This window comes from Vanessa atalanta, chromosome 24 (assembly GCF_905147765.1).
Source record: "Vanessa atalanta chromosome 24, ilVanAtal1.2, whole genome shotgun sequence".
In the NCBI taxonomy this organism is placed as follows: domain Eukaryota; kingdom Metazoa; phylum Arthropoda; class Insecta; order Lepidoptera; family Nymphalidae; genus Vanessa; species Vanessa atalanta.
In genome coordinates, this window is record NC_061894.1 from 4,834,284 (window position 1) to 4,848,198 (window position 13,915).

At 32.9% G+C, this 13,915-nt stretch overlaps 1 protein-coding gene across 3 annotated transcripts; it reads left to right on the forward strand.

The window, feature by feature from the left end:
* The first annotated feature begins 215 nt into the window (after positions 1–215).
* On the forward strand, positions 216–13,776 carry LOC125073285 (far upstream element-binding protein 3). Of its 3 annotated transcripts, none has more exons than XM_047684046.1 (16): positions 216–435; positions 702–838; positions 2,742–2,878; positions 4,086–4,224; positions 4,733–4,883; positions 5,415–5,543; positions 5,796–5,969; positions 6,260–6,390; positions 6,756–6,831; positions 7,741–7,897; positions 8,296–8,456; positions 8,631–8,789; positions 9,074–9,203; positions 9,486–9,652; positions 9,905–10,106; positions 12,719–13,776. In XM_047684046.1, the coding sequence occupies exons 1-15, from the start codon at positions 352–354 to the stop codon at positions 10,100–10,102; spliced, it is 2,130 nt and encodes a 709-aa protein (XP_047540002.1). In that variant the 5' UTR covers positions 216–351; the 3' UTR covers positions 10,103–10,106; positions 12,719–13,776. The 3 variants fall into 3 exon arrangements, with proteins under 3 accessions (XP_047540002.1, XP_047540004.1, XP_047540005.1); XM_047684048.1 differs by having other exon boundaries at positions 7,753–7,897; XM_047684049.1 differs by having other exon boundaries at positions 217–435; positions 4,751–4,883.
* Positions 13,777–13,915: the final 139 nt, after the last annotated feature.

Here is a 13,915-nt window from a genome sequence, read left to right on the forward strand (position 1 = left end):
TAAAAGCTATCAAGATTTTGAAATAAAAATCTTGTGAAGTTAGGTAAAGACTATTTATCTAATAAATTAGATATAGTTTTGCAAATAATATAGTGTGCGATTTTTAATAAGACGCTTATAGCGCTCAACCAATAGCATTCCATAGTTATGTTTGTGCTGTAACAGGATTGGTCAATTGTATATTATAATTTGTAAATGACATTTTTGACAACATCTATAAAATACTTCTTTTGTTTATGGTCCGCGTCTTCTCTCCTAGTTTGTGAGACAACAGTGATATATTTTTTGGATCTTTTGATCCGTTTTAATGGCTGCCTCATTGCGCGGTTGAATGGTTGCTTTAATTTAAACATGAGTGATTATTCTTCTATGGCTACGCTTCAAAACAATAGCAAACCGGTGGGATTTGCGGCTGCTGTACAACGTGCTAGATTGGTGAGCGGATATCCATTATCTGCATAATCGTTATACTTTGACACTATGCTTTTATTACTCGTTAATATTTTTAATTTACCTCCGTAAAACAGAATAAAGTACCGCATAATCTACCCCCTTTTTGATAAATTGTACTTGTTAAACATTATAATTCCTTGCAGTGCTAACCTACTTTTTAGGCGTTGCGTACGTTTTATTAACTGTACCATGAAGTGATTGTTAAGTTATAAAGGACATTCTCATACGTATTTAACCACTATTTGTAGGTTGCAGCTAAAATTGAAGGTAGCGGCAGTAAAAGATCATTGGAAGAAGGACCAGAGCCAATTCCAAAAAAACAAGCGTCAATTGAGCCTTCATATCCAATTCAACAACAGCAACCACAACCGCCACAGCAAATGAGGTATATTTCAACCAAATTGTGTTTATTATTTAATAAAATTAGATTCCCGCGCATTTTGTTATAATTCATAAGTGCATTAAAAATTATCAAAAAAAAAAAGCAGCTTTTTTAAAAATAGTAAAAAAAATAGAAATTATTTTGAATAGGTTAATAATTACCTTATAAAATAAAAACTGGGCATATAATACAACAGAACAACCTTAGTTATGTATACTTTACATGATTGTAACATGTTATTGATATTACAATATTAGTAATTTATATCACAACAAGATTTGCATTTATGATTACTATATAAACTTAAAAAGATAACCGAATTATCTATATTAACATTTTCATTAAGAAATAGTTTAATTAGAAACCTCTTGTTGTACAATTGACATGTTCCATTATACAATAAATCATAAGATCTTTTATCATGTTGAAAAAAAAGGCTTAAAGTATTATATAATATATTTAACACCAAATTATATCAGACATTTGTTATTTTATGTATATGATAATATGCATATATTGATTAGAAATGTGCAATGTAAATGAACCTACTATTATGCCTTTAGAATTAAATTGAGCCTGTAATCTCGACTGCACCAATCAATCTCTACCGTGTCTTCTCCATCTCACATGACATTGGCGAAAAAATCTGTGCCTTTTTGGCACAAATGAAAGCCAGAAAAAACATTGTAAATGAACGCATTCCACAACTTGTAACCTATTATAGCTTTGTGTAAACCTATCTGGATAGTTACAAATACAAACTATCATAATATATTCTACTGCCAAAGAGCAATACTTTGTATTGTCATATTCCATTTTGAAAAGTGAGTGAGCGAGTGTTAATGCACAAGCACATAATACGTTAGTTCAAAAGGTTGGTGGAGTAGTAAACTGTTTTATATCTAAATGAATTTCAATGTTTTGAACTTAAATACAGTTACAAGTATACACAATAGGAATATATTTGAACAGTTTTATTAAACAGTAGACTTTAAAATAATGTGGTTATGGATTGTGACACTTGTATAAAACAAATATTAAATTTAAAAATAATAATATTACATTTTCTAATAAATTGAAAAAAACCTGATGTAATTACAAATATTTAGTTGGGTTGATCTGGTTTTTTTATTAATGAACTTTTATTAAGAAAATATAATTAAATATTTGAAACCAACTGCTTCATTTAAAAATAATGTATATTGTACTCAACTGACAATTAAAATATTTGCTAATATCTGGTACTGAAGTCATATACTCATTGAATGCACTATTTGAACCATCAATAACAACAATGCATAGTTCGAAAAAATGTACCAGAAATCATGATGAGTTAACACATAAATGAAATTTAAGCATTAAATTTCATATTTAATGTCTTCGAAGAATTGCAAGTTTAAATTTGTTTACATTAAACTATATTTACAACATCTTTGCAGACATAATTATATTGAATAGATTTTATATGAAATGTTGCTTTCTAATTTGTCCGTAAAGTACACAACATGATTTATTTAAATTTGTTGCATTACAGAGTATATATATTGAAGTTCAAAATTAAACTATAAGTGTTCTGGGGAAGTATTGCAAATAATACATTTATTTTCTACTTATACAAAGTGTTATGATTGGTGGTCCCTCTGATTGTTAGGAGTGGGGGAACCAGAGTCGAAGTAGGGGTTTTTATATTTGGTGGCGTTTAATCTGTTGAACTATTAAAGTGTTAAGTTGAGCTATACTTTTGTGTATAGCTTTAGGAGTAAGTCATATTGAAGAAAGCGAGACATTGTCAAGCTGTTCTAGAGCAACAAACCAATCGGATAGAAACTATTCAGTTTACCTTATGTGAGTGAATATCTTAGAGATCTTGAGTCTGTATAAATTTATATCTGTTTTGTTTTGGTAGTGTAACGGCGACAGCGGTTGCGACGCGCATCGCGAACGTGTCGGCGACACCCGCGCCGCCCTCTGCCCCTCCAAACATGATGCCTGATCAGACCATTAATGAGTACATCAGGGTTCCGGATAAAATGGTCGGACTGAGTAAGTACATATGATAAATAATTAATGCTTAGGTAATGTGATACTAAAGCAGTGAGTTGGTAAACTCTAATTAGATCTCCTCAATCCAGCTCTGGAATTAAATTAAAGATGGTTATAATTTATCTTGGTATGAATAAAAAAAAAGAGTTCTTATATTTTCTTATATATTAGGAATAATATCATACCTCCGAACTGATAGTGTCACTACTAATATCCATATATTATATAATCCGTCAAAGTCAGATGTCCTAGTAAAAATTAATAAAAATATTTATAAAGACATTAATTTATTTTCCATACCTCTGTTATTATTTTGTTCTGACTTTCGTGTTTGGTTCCTTTTGCCCTGTTAAAAAGTCCAGTGTTAAAAATTTGGTACTAAAATGTAAATAATTCTATCATAAGAATTAAGTTTAAAAAAAATTGTATCCACAAATTATCAAATAACATACTTAAGTATATACATATAAGTTTAAACAATATACTAAATCTAAAACATCAAGATTATACTTAAAAGTCCATATAAAATTTTTATGGTTTTAATGACCTCATTACTTTTAGGTTATATAGGTTGAACATTTATAGGTTATATTTTATGGGGTAAATATTTCCTGTAAAGTCGTGACCTTTATATTGATCGTTATGCTATGTTTGAAGTGTAACATAGCCAATTATAGAAGTACTCTAAGTATTTAACTCGTCTTAATAAAAAAAAAATGTAAATTGTAATCTGACCTTCAGAGCCGACTAAGTTAATTATTTATGTTCAGTCCATTAAGAATTGATGATTATATCAGCGGTAATTCTCAAAAGATATTAGCTAACTGTGTGGAATTTGTGTTCGTGCACAAGTAGGTATGTGTACTAACATATACTGATGGGAGTGTAGGGGAGTGTAGACACTGCAGAGTTCAAAACTCCAGGCTGTTACTAAGAATTTATTATAACAGCACAGATAAGCGAAGCCATTAAACCAACGAAGCAGTTCATTCGAGACGTGAATGTGTCTCAACAATAAATATTAAGGTGTGAAAGCACACGAGAAATAGCAATTTCAAATAGAGTTTTAATTGAACAGCGAAATTCTGCCATATCTTGCGTTATTAATATGATATAAAACATATAACACACAATGGGGGAATGTACGAGCGGCACAAGTTGAATGTTGCCATTCAAGATTTTATTTTAATGATAAATTATTTGACAGTCATAGGACGTGGTGGCGAGCAGATAACTCGTTTACAAGCAGAGTCGGGCTGCAAGATACAGATGGCCCCAGACTCGGGCGGACAGCCGGACCGACTGTGCACGCTCACGGGCTCCCGAGAGGCCATCACGAGGGCTAAGTATGGATAGTTTTAATACTAACATGAAATTATTTCATTCATATATCATTTATTAAAATAACACTTTAAATATACATTATATGACATTAAGTGAACGATAAGTATTTTAAAATGTGTACTGCAATTAATAAATAAATAAAATCCTAACCATTTTACTTAACATTAATTAACTTTATCTAAAACAACATTTATACTATAATTTTTAAAATCATAATCAAAAGGAAATGTCGAATTTATTACGTAATAAAAAGCGTACTAAATTATTTGTAAAAAAAAAAATTAAAATTGTATAATCATTTATCACCTTCTTGTCTAAGAAAAAAAAAGGCTTCAGTGGATCAGTGGGACATGACATATAGGCTGTATTATGTTAACAATAACACTTTCTTAATTTCTATCATATTAACTTACAAATAATACATGCATTCTCATAAATTATTAAATAATAATTTATAATAAAAATGAGAAACTGGCCTCAGTTTCGAAACGTTTTACTGTTGCTATGAAGTTTAAACATTCCACACAGGGAACTAGTTAACCAGATCGTCAATCACCGCGGTCGTGAAAACGCTCCACAGCATCAAGACAATCCAGGTGGTGGAATGCCACCCATGAACAGGGGAGGTGGTGGTGGTGGTGGTGGTGGTCTTGCAGTCACGGTCAGTACATAAAATAATTTCAAATAATTCCAAAAGATAAGAAAAACTCAATCAAGTGTATCTTTATTTTTAATTGGTTAAATTAAAATTTATTGTAAGTTGAAGAAGTATTTGATCCTTTGGATAAATATATACAATTACGAATTGAATATCTCAAATACTATACAAGGGTATGACTCACATCACTTCTATGAAAGGCACAAAATCCGTAATTACTTATAAGTAATTAATAACTTAACCTAAATATCAATTTTCATTAATAAAATGTATAATGTTGTCATTTGATAACAATGACGATAAAAAATAAATATGCGGTTAACATTGAATGATTTTCATTCAAATTTTTACCAGCAACTTACTTATTATCTTATACTAGTTGTCACGTTTTTCATTGGTTTCATTTCATTGGTCATCAGGTGATTTGTTTATTTATCTGGTCAGTGGTTTGACCGTGATATAACAACAGACAGACAGAGTTACTTTCGCATTTATAATATTAGTATAGATTAATACCATGTTACTCATCAACAGGAAGAAATAATGCTGCCCGGCCCTAAAGTTGGTTTGATCATTGGCAAGAATGGTAAGACCATAAAGCAACTGCAGGAGCAGTCTGGTGCCAAGATGGTGGTCATACAAGACGGACCTAATACTGAATATGTGAGTTAGTTAAACAAATGTTGTTTCAAAGAACAATGTTGTTGTCCTTTTCTATTAAATGTAAAATCAATTATGAAAGAAAGAGTGTAATAGTTTACCTAAACAACTGCTGTACAATGTTTATATATAAGGCCATACAATACTAATGGCTTATCTATTTTGATGTTAAATTATTATATTAACGAGAATTTTAGTTTTAATATATATTGCTGAATATTTTTTTGAATAAAATTGATACAAATTCTGTTTTAGGAGAAACCCCTTCGTATATCCGGAGATCCGTCGAAGGTGGAGCACGCGAAGCAGCTTGTGTTTGAGCTGCTGGCGGACAAAGACATGCAGCAGGGCGGTGGCGGTCCACGATCTTACGACGACGGAGGCTACCAGCAGGAGCAGGGCAACGGACTTGCTACCAATTCCACTGAGGCATGTCCCTACTAACTCCCAAATGTTATATTTGAAGATATATTATAGACAGACTTATACAATTTAAAAATATAATATAAAATAAAGTTATTTTAATGGTATGGCTACATTCATAGAACAAGATCATGGGAAATAAATATATACATATACTATAAATACTATACATTCATACATAAAGAAGATTTGTATTGTATACATATAAAGATAGGAAAAATAATATATTTAATGTCAATATACAAGAGAAATATCTTACTATTCATAATAGTAATGATAAACTATTGTTTAATTAGGTCTTAGTACCAAAAGTGGCAGTGGGTGTGGTGATCGGAAGAGGTGGTGACATGATTAAGAAAATTCAGGCAGAAACCGGCTGCAGGGTTCAGTTTCACCAAGAGAGAGATGATGGACCTGGAGATAAGAGGTAAAGGATTGAATATTCAAATCAAATTATGTCTTTTAAGTCTCTATCTAACTCACTTTACTTTTGCACTTCATAGTAATGCATTAAACTTTAAATAAATTCAAAATAAAACCTATTTAGTTTACAAAATTAAAGTCATAATGAATAACTTAATGACAACTCAATATAGGAAATGGTTAATTTTTAGCCGCTTTTTATACTTTCGAAATTAAATTTCCTTTAAATGTCATCATAATGATGACTATTATAATATTACCTTTAATATAATAAAGAAAATATGAAAAAGTTCTTTTTTTAAATACTTTACTGTTAATTGATAAACTTTATTTAAACTTTTTATTAATATATTTATTTTAACAAAACAGGTGCTACTTACAAGGCAAACCTCATCAAGTGGAACAGGCAAGACAGATGATTGAAGATTTAATTGCAAGTGTAAATGTAAGTATCACATATCAATTGTGGGATATTTGGAAACCGTTTATAAGCTTCTAAGCGGAATTCCTTTATACGTTTCACTAGAAATGTATTATATTTTAAGTAATTATATGATAATTTAGCATAGTTAGCAGACATTATGTTTTGTTCTATATTTAAAGCTTTTAATGGTGTGTTCCTAATGGCTTACTTGATGGATTTTGAATAATTTCTGTGTAAAGTGAAAGAAGGTCTGTTCTTCCTAATGAACTAAACACTGATATAAATCGCCTAAGTTGTTATATTTTCTTATCTTTCAAATGATTATACGAAATTTAATTGATCATGATAATGCGTTTTGAGTTTTCTTATCAGTCAGATCTATTATTTAATGCTTTATTTTACTAAAGAAATTAATCTATTTTTTATAGAATTTATTTTATTTGATGACGCTATTGTCAATCAACCGGTCAATCAGTGACCAAATTTAAAGCGCTAGTTACGATTCGCTCATCAAAGACTGATCAAAAGTCTTTTATATCAGAAGTCATATAAAATTTTGTAGGTAGTTACAAATTGTCCCTATTTAAGATTGTTAATAAGTCAAAAAACTTATATAAACCGAGAAAATCATCGAGCTATAGTTGTATGGATAGTATGCATTACATAAAAATTAAAATTTTCGTAAAAATTCACACAAAATGTCCTTATCTTTCAACAGGTTTTTTTGCACGCTAGATTAGTAAATTGTAGTAAAAAATTTTGTTAATCTTGTTATATTTACTGAATAAAGACCGTCGTTCGAATCGGCGTCTCGAGTCGTCTCACCACTTACGTGGAGTGGCGGACCCCGTTCCACCACCCCACGTAAGTGGTCGGTAGCAATGCGAGTTGTGAAGCGACATAATCGATGGCAAGTTACGGTCATCCCAGCTGCCTCCGCAGTTGGCGATCCGGTCGGGGCGCGGGCGCGGCGGCGCTCAGCGCAACGGCGGCGAGCGGGACTTCCAGCAGTGGCCCGAGCAGGGCCAGGAGATCCGCGTCACCTTCACCGTCTCCAACATCAAGTGCGGCCTCATCATCGGACGCGGTAACTAGCGCTCCCGTGACTATGCGTTTGGCTTATATCTTTATTCATACGACACTATTCTTAGCTTAGCTACTTATATTCACTGTAATTTTATTTCCCAAGTTACGATAACAGTTTCTTATCTAATCCTTAATCAAATTATTCAACCACTGACCAATGATATTGCGTCAATTTGATGTCCTATGTTCTTTTTTTTTTTTTTAAATATAAGCCCCTTAATTAAATAAAGATATAAAAAAAAAATGTTCTTTTTTGGCTTTTTTCTACTCGTGGTTGTAATGGTCAGTAGTAATTAACATATATTTTTTTAAGTATAGCCAAATTCTTATTTTTTTTAATAAGGCTGTAATGTTATATCGTTTAATTATCATTTTAAAATGTTTATGACCCCCGTGTAGGTGGCGATGTTATTAAACAAATCAACGCTCAGTCTGGCGCGCACTGCGAGCTGGATCGTCGGACGCAGAACAACGACCGTAACAATCGCACTTTCTACATACGCGGACACCCGGAGGCGGTCGAGCATTGTAAGCGGATCATCATGGAGAAAGTTGGGACGGTGAGGATTAATTATATATTTTTTTATTTTCTTATAAATTATACAATCCTGTAAATATTGTATAGAGTTTTCTATTCGTAAAACATATCACCTAGTATAAATTCTTCGCATTTTTCTCATCTTAACCATGATTATATTAATTTAAAATTAATTAATTAACCTTATCGATAACAGCCGGTCAACTTTATGCCCGATAACGGGAACGGCGGTAACGGTGGCGGCAGTGGTAACAACGGTAACGGCGGAGATTACTACGGAGCTGCGCCCGCTCCCGGTCCACCTGCCTGGGGATACAACCCGCACTGGCACCACCAACAACAGCACCAGCCACAGGTATACATCTGGCACAGATTATAAATAATGTTGAAATGTCTTCTTTAAGTTCATTTTACTTGTTTTTGGTGTTTTTCACGAGACTGATATCCGTTTCAACATCTTAATTATCTATTTGAGATATTAGTTGCATATTGAGACATGTATATTTTCTTTATCTTTAGTGATGGTTAATATTTCTTAGTTAGGCACTGTCAATGAACACTGTGACCACTTACCATCGAGTGACCGACTTCTAGGTCTTTCAAATGACAACTGTTATATCTTTATTTGTTATTGTGCAGCAACAAGTCCAAATCAATCCCGCTACTGGTCAACCAGACTACTCTCAACAATGGATAGACTACTACCGTTCACTAGGACTCATGCGCGAGGCTGAAGCGGTGGAACAGCAGACTAAACAACAACAGCAAGGTAAGTTTGTGAAGCTTAACAACAATGTATCATGACTTATGTCAAACTATTAGACTCAATACAAGCTGTTATGGTCAAATAATTGTAATTAAAATTATATAGAAAATTTTCAGAGGTGCTATAATAAATAATTAGACCATTGAAAACATTTTGGAAAATATAATTAAGCGTTAATTATTATTTATAGTATTATCAGTGTGTTATATAAAAATAATAAAAAATACACATACATTTTTATATGATCCACAAGTCATATTATTAATTACAAATTTCAACTGACAGGGTCTGGTGGTGGAGGCGCGCCCACAACGCCCACGTCAGCGCCGGCCAGTGCGCAGCCCGCCTCACCCGCGCCCGCCGCTGACTACAGCGCGCAATGGGCAGAGTACTACCGCGGCATCGGCAAGATAAAGGAGGCCGAAGCTATCGAGGCACAGATCAAGATTAAGGTACATCCCGAGGTTAAACTTGTTTATGCACAATTACAGTAAATAAAAATGACGCTACACTGAACCTGACTAGCTTGTGAGGCATTGAATCCCTATTCATGAGTCAAAATTCCTGGGTGGGCCGATAAATCTCTCGAGGTTTACTCCTCGCTCACCCGGAGGAATTAAAATAGCGTCCTTCCCACGCTCAAATACGTGATCATGTACCACACCGTGCGCGATTCCGGTAAGAGTGTCCAATGGTGTCCGCAGTCGCAGCCGGGCAGCGCGCCGACGCAGGCCGCCCCGCAGGCCACGCCGCCCAACCCCACGCCGCCGTCGTCCAGCGCGGGCGGCGTGGTGTCGCAGTACGGCCAGTACGGCGTGTACCCGCCCGTGTACCCCGGGTACCCCTACCCCTACCCCGGCGTGCCGCCCGCGCCCGAGCACGCGCCGCACCAGCACCAGTAGACGAGTGAGTACGATCGGATACCACACCCGTCCCGGCAGCGGTCGAACTCCACGCCTCGGTTATGCGCTGTAGAATCTTAACGAGAATCCGTCCCAATCAGCTTATCTTTTAATTTTTTTGTGTTCTATTTCTTAACATTTAAAAATGGTGCTAGTTCGACACTTGCTGGGACGGTATTATTACGTATAATTTGTGCCGAGTGCTTGGAAGGAGTTGTTGAGTTGGAGTTGGGTGCGAGAGAGCCAATGTTTTTCAAATGATGCTTGTAGTTGTTATATAGTTTCATATAGTGATTATTTGATTTATGTACTTTTATTTAATACCTTTCTCAATGTACGTGTGAATACAGTTTTGATTACAAATTTTTTTTAAGTGCAAATTCTATGTCCCGAAATATGTTACTCTTTTCATTCTCCCATATTCGTTTTTAACAAAAATGACTAATAGTTACTGTATGAACTTCTATTTGTGTGTGACAGATCCTAAGTTGTATTTCATACATTTATGTTTTTTGTAAAACACTTTCAAATATCTTTTTTTCACAGTGTGGCATGTCATAAATGTAAATTACAATATGTACACGTATTATATTGTAAAATATTTTTGAGACATAATAACAATATCTTTTTTTTTTATTTAAAGAAATGATTTTATTATCGTTTAGTAAAAAAGTGTTTATAAGGAATTAGAATATACTTAATAAATAAATACGATCTAATGATACTAATGATCTCAGTGTTGCCTGCATATCTTCATTATAAAGATGTATAAAACTGAAGTATATTGTTATATACACTTCTCAAAATAATTATTTATAATATATTCATTTAAACTATTCATATTTGAGATACAGTTAGTTGATGATGCCTTTTTTATTTTGTAGTATCTTTTATACTCATTTGTAGTATCATATATACATACACATACAAAAGAATTGACTTATTGCAAGAACTTAGTACGTATGTAATTTTTTATCAGTTGTTAACTAAATAAGTTATAAGGATCGCCTTTAACAATTATTATCATGGTTTATATATGTGGCCAATTAATAAAACTGTTAAAATAATCCTTTTCCACAACAAAGTATGATAATCTTCCTACAATACTTATTAACAGACATATTAAATCAATCAAATTTATATTAGAATATTTAAATATTAAACAACTAATTGCCGCTATGACGCGCTAGTGAGCGTTGACATACCGATTTCCTCATCATCAAAATGGCCGCCTCAACACCATAGACGCGATGCTCTGCTAGATTACCAGTAACAAGACTCATCATAGACAATTCGTTATATTATTCTTTTTTAAAATAACTTATATACCGCGCACAGGAAAATAGGTGTGCTTGATTTGATTACGGAAGTGATCAATTAATATCGCTTTATTTACTTCAATGAATAAAAATGTATTTAAAATAAATTGAAATCTTTTGCGTTTTAACTTCTTTTATTAAAATAATTTTGTACGTAAATGTGACTAAGTTTTAATGTTAAATTCACTATGGTTTTTCTGTGTCCAATATTATGAATTATTTATTATAACATTAATGTGGCCAACATTTTATTTTTCGTGATGTCTTGTTTGTTAATAAGATACAAGCCCTTCGCCAATGTGTTATTCCTGGTTTGATATGTACAGAGAATATTATATAATAATAGTTTTCGCTTTGACAATAATGTCCTACATCAATAATGGCTTTCTATGCAAATCACTCGTATTTTTTAATATATAGCCTATTCCAATAGAAGCAGGATAAAAGATAAACAAACCTTAGATGTACGTATTTCATGCGATTTGCTAAAACTCTGCTATATTATGTAATACTAAGAGTTTATGATTAATATATCTTTATTTATAATACAAAACGATTACACTTAATAACTTATTTCTACTTCCAAAATTCTGATAACAGTTTCGTCGAAGTTTAAAACGGCATTTTTTCGCAAATCCAGAGTGAATATCATAAAACTTGACCAATGATATCCCGTCAATTTGCTGTCAAATGTTGTTATCTGTCTTTCCTTTTATGGTTGGAATAGAGTATACATAGATTGTAGATGCTATCTTTAGTAATAATAAGAATTATTTTGTTCCGTATTTCGAGTAGTGTCCATTCAGTTCAAATAATAAAATTCAGTTCTGATAATAAATTAACTTAGTCGAATTCTTATTGTTCTTGTATTACTAATATATTTTTTGTATTTAATAATATGCTTTCTTATGTATTTGCAGCCACACTAGATATTACTATGATCTTATTCCACACAGTATATAAGTGTTAAAATATTACAGGGATTTTTGGTAATATATTATGAAAATGCATGATTAAATTTATACCTTTAATTCTCTTTCAGTTTGCATGATATATAAAGATGTTTATTATGTTCGTAATCATATTATATTCGTATATTTGAATTTTGAAATCATATGAAAAGTTATTGTCATGTGTGTGTGAGAGATAAGTCAGTATTTTAAACGAATACGATTTGTAGTGTGTGTAGTGTTGCAGATGTATTTAGGCTCGCCAGTGCCGGGGTGCCGCTCGACGCTATACAGCGTTACTGTATTACCTGTGATTTTGCCATGTTCGTTTGTTTGTCTGATTGCAGAGCCCCGCCGGACCGCCCGATACGGAACCGAGAAGATACCTCTCCATTGTAGATTATAAAACTATATTATAAGCGGCGTATATCGTATCACCCACAATAAATAATATGACTATTCGATATTTAATCAAATGTTAATTTGCACACGAACATGTTATGTATGTTTATTTCTTGTGGGTACTTCAATAAATATTGTCAAATTTAACTAGACTATGAGATTATTTTACGTCAAACAGCTTCCATATATTATGATACAAATTCACGGCCGTGTGGTAATTTCTTGATTTTCTTATTGCACCTGCGTATACACTCGTATCGTTAAACGTTGAATATTTTTGTATAATTCTTTCTGTGCCGATGTATTGATCATTGACGTGCCAGTTTGTCCAGGTTTAAACTTTAGAATGCCACACTGCCTAAAACGATGTAACAGAGAGATCCGACGGAGCAATAGAATGAGACAGAAAGAGAAAAATGAAAGCGTAATGAAAGAGACATTGCTTCGCCGCAGCGAGGACTCGAGGTAAATGCACTGTATCGAGTGACTAGCTTATCACAATTCACGATGTTATCCACTGGGTATTATGACTTGTGTAATCTCAAACTTCGAATGCGGAGGTACAGGTATTTACGCTCGATGAAATGATCTTGATACTTTAATTCAATTGTAGTTTCTATTTAAGCGTAAAAAATAATAATAAACTCCACATTCGACGTCTGTCGTACGATAAACTATGTCTATTTATAAGTTAGGTATCACTGGTTAGGGTGTCGTCGTGACCTCTCTCGACAGCTCATTAGGTAACTTTAATTCGTCTTACAGAAATATAGAATCATAATTTAGAATATGTATTTTTAATTAATAAAATTAGCTTTGGTAATAAAATTAAATAAGGTATGAAGGGAAGTATCGGAACTCGATGAAGTTGAACGCGATGTGGAGCGACATTCCCGAGAGAATTGTTTTTAACAATAGAATCGGTCATGATGGAACGATCGTTCACTACGGGGCGTCCCGATTAATTGTATTAATATTAAGATATAAAGTGTATGTTTATTGATGTGTTCATTTTATTTATAATCATTACTTCTCTCCACAGACCCCTGAGGTAAGTGTCCCTTAATTGACGATTATTTAAAATGAAACGATCTCTTGTCATGTTTTTTTTTTCTGCTTCGTTTTATGATTTGTTTGTGTAT

Bases quoted from the DNA above. Each gene is read 5' to 3' on its own strand.
- LOC125073285 (XM_047684046.1), top strand. From the start codon at position 352: ATGAGTGATTATTCTTCTATGGCTACGCTTCAAAACAATAGCAAACCG. The intron at 6,391-6,755 runs GTAAAGGATTGA...TTAACAAAACAG, and splicing joins GATGGACCTGGAGATAAGAG to GTGCTACTTACAAGGCAAAC. The intron at 7,898-8,295 runs GTAACTAGCGCT...ACCCCCGTGTAG, and splicing joins CGGCCTCATCATCGGACGCG to GTGGCGATGTTATTAAACAA.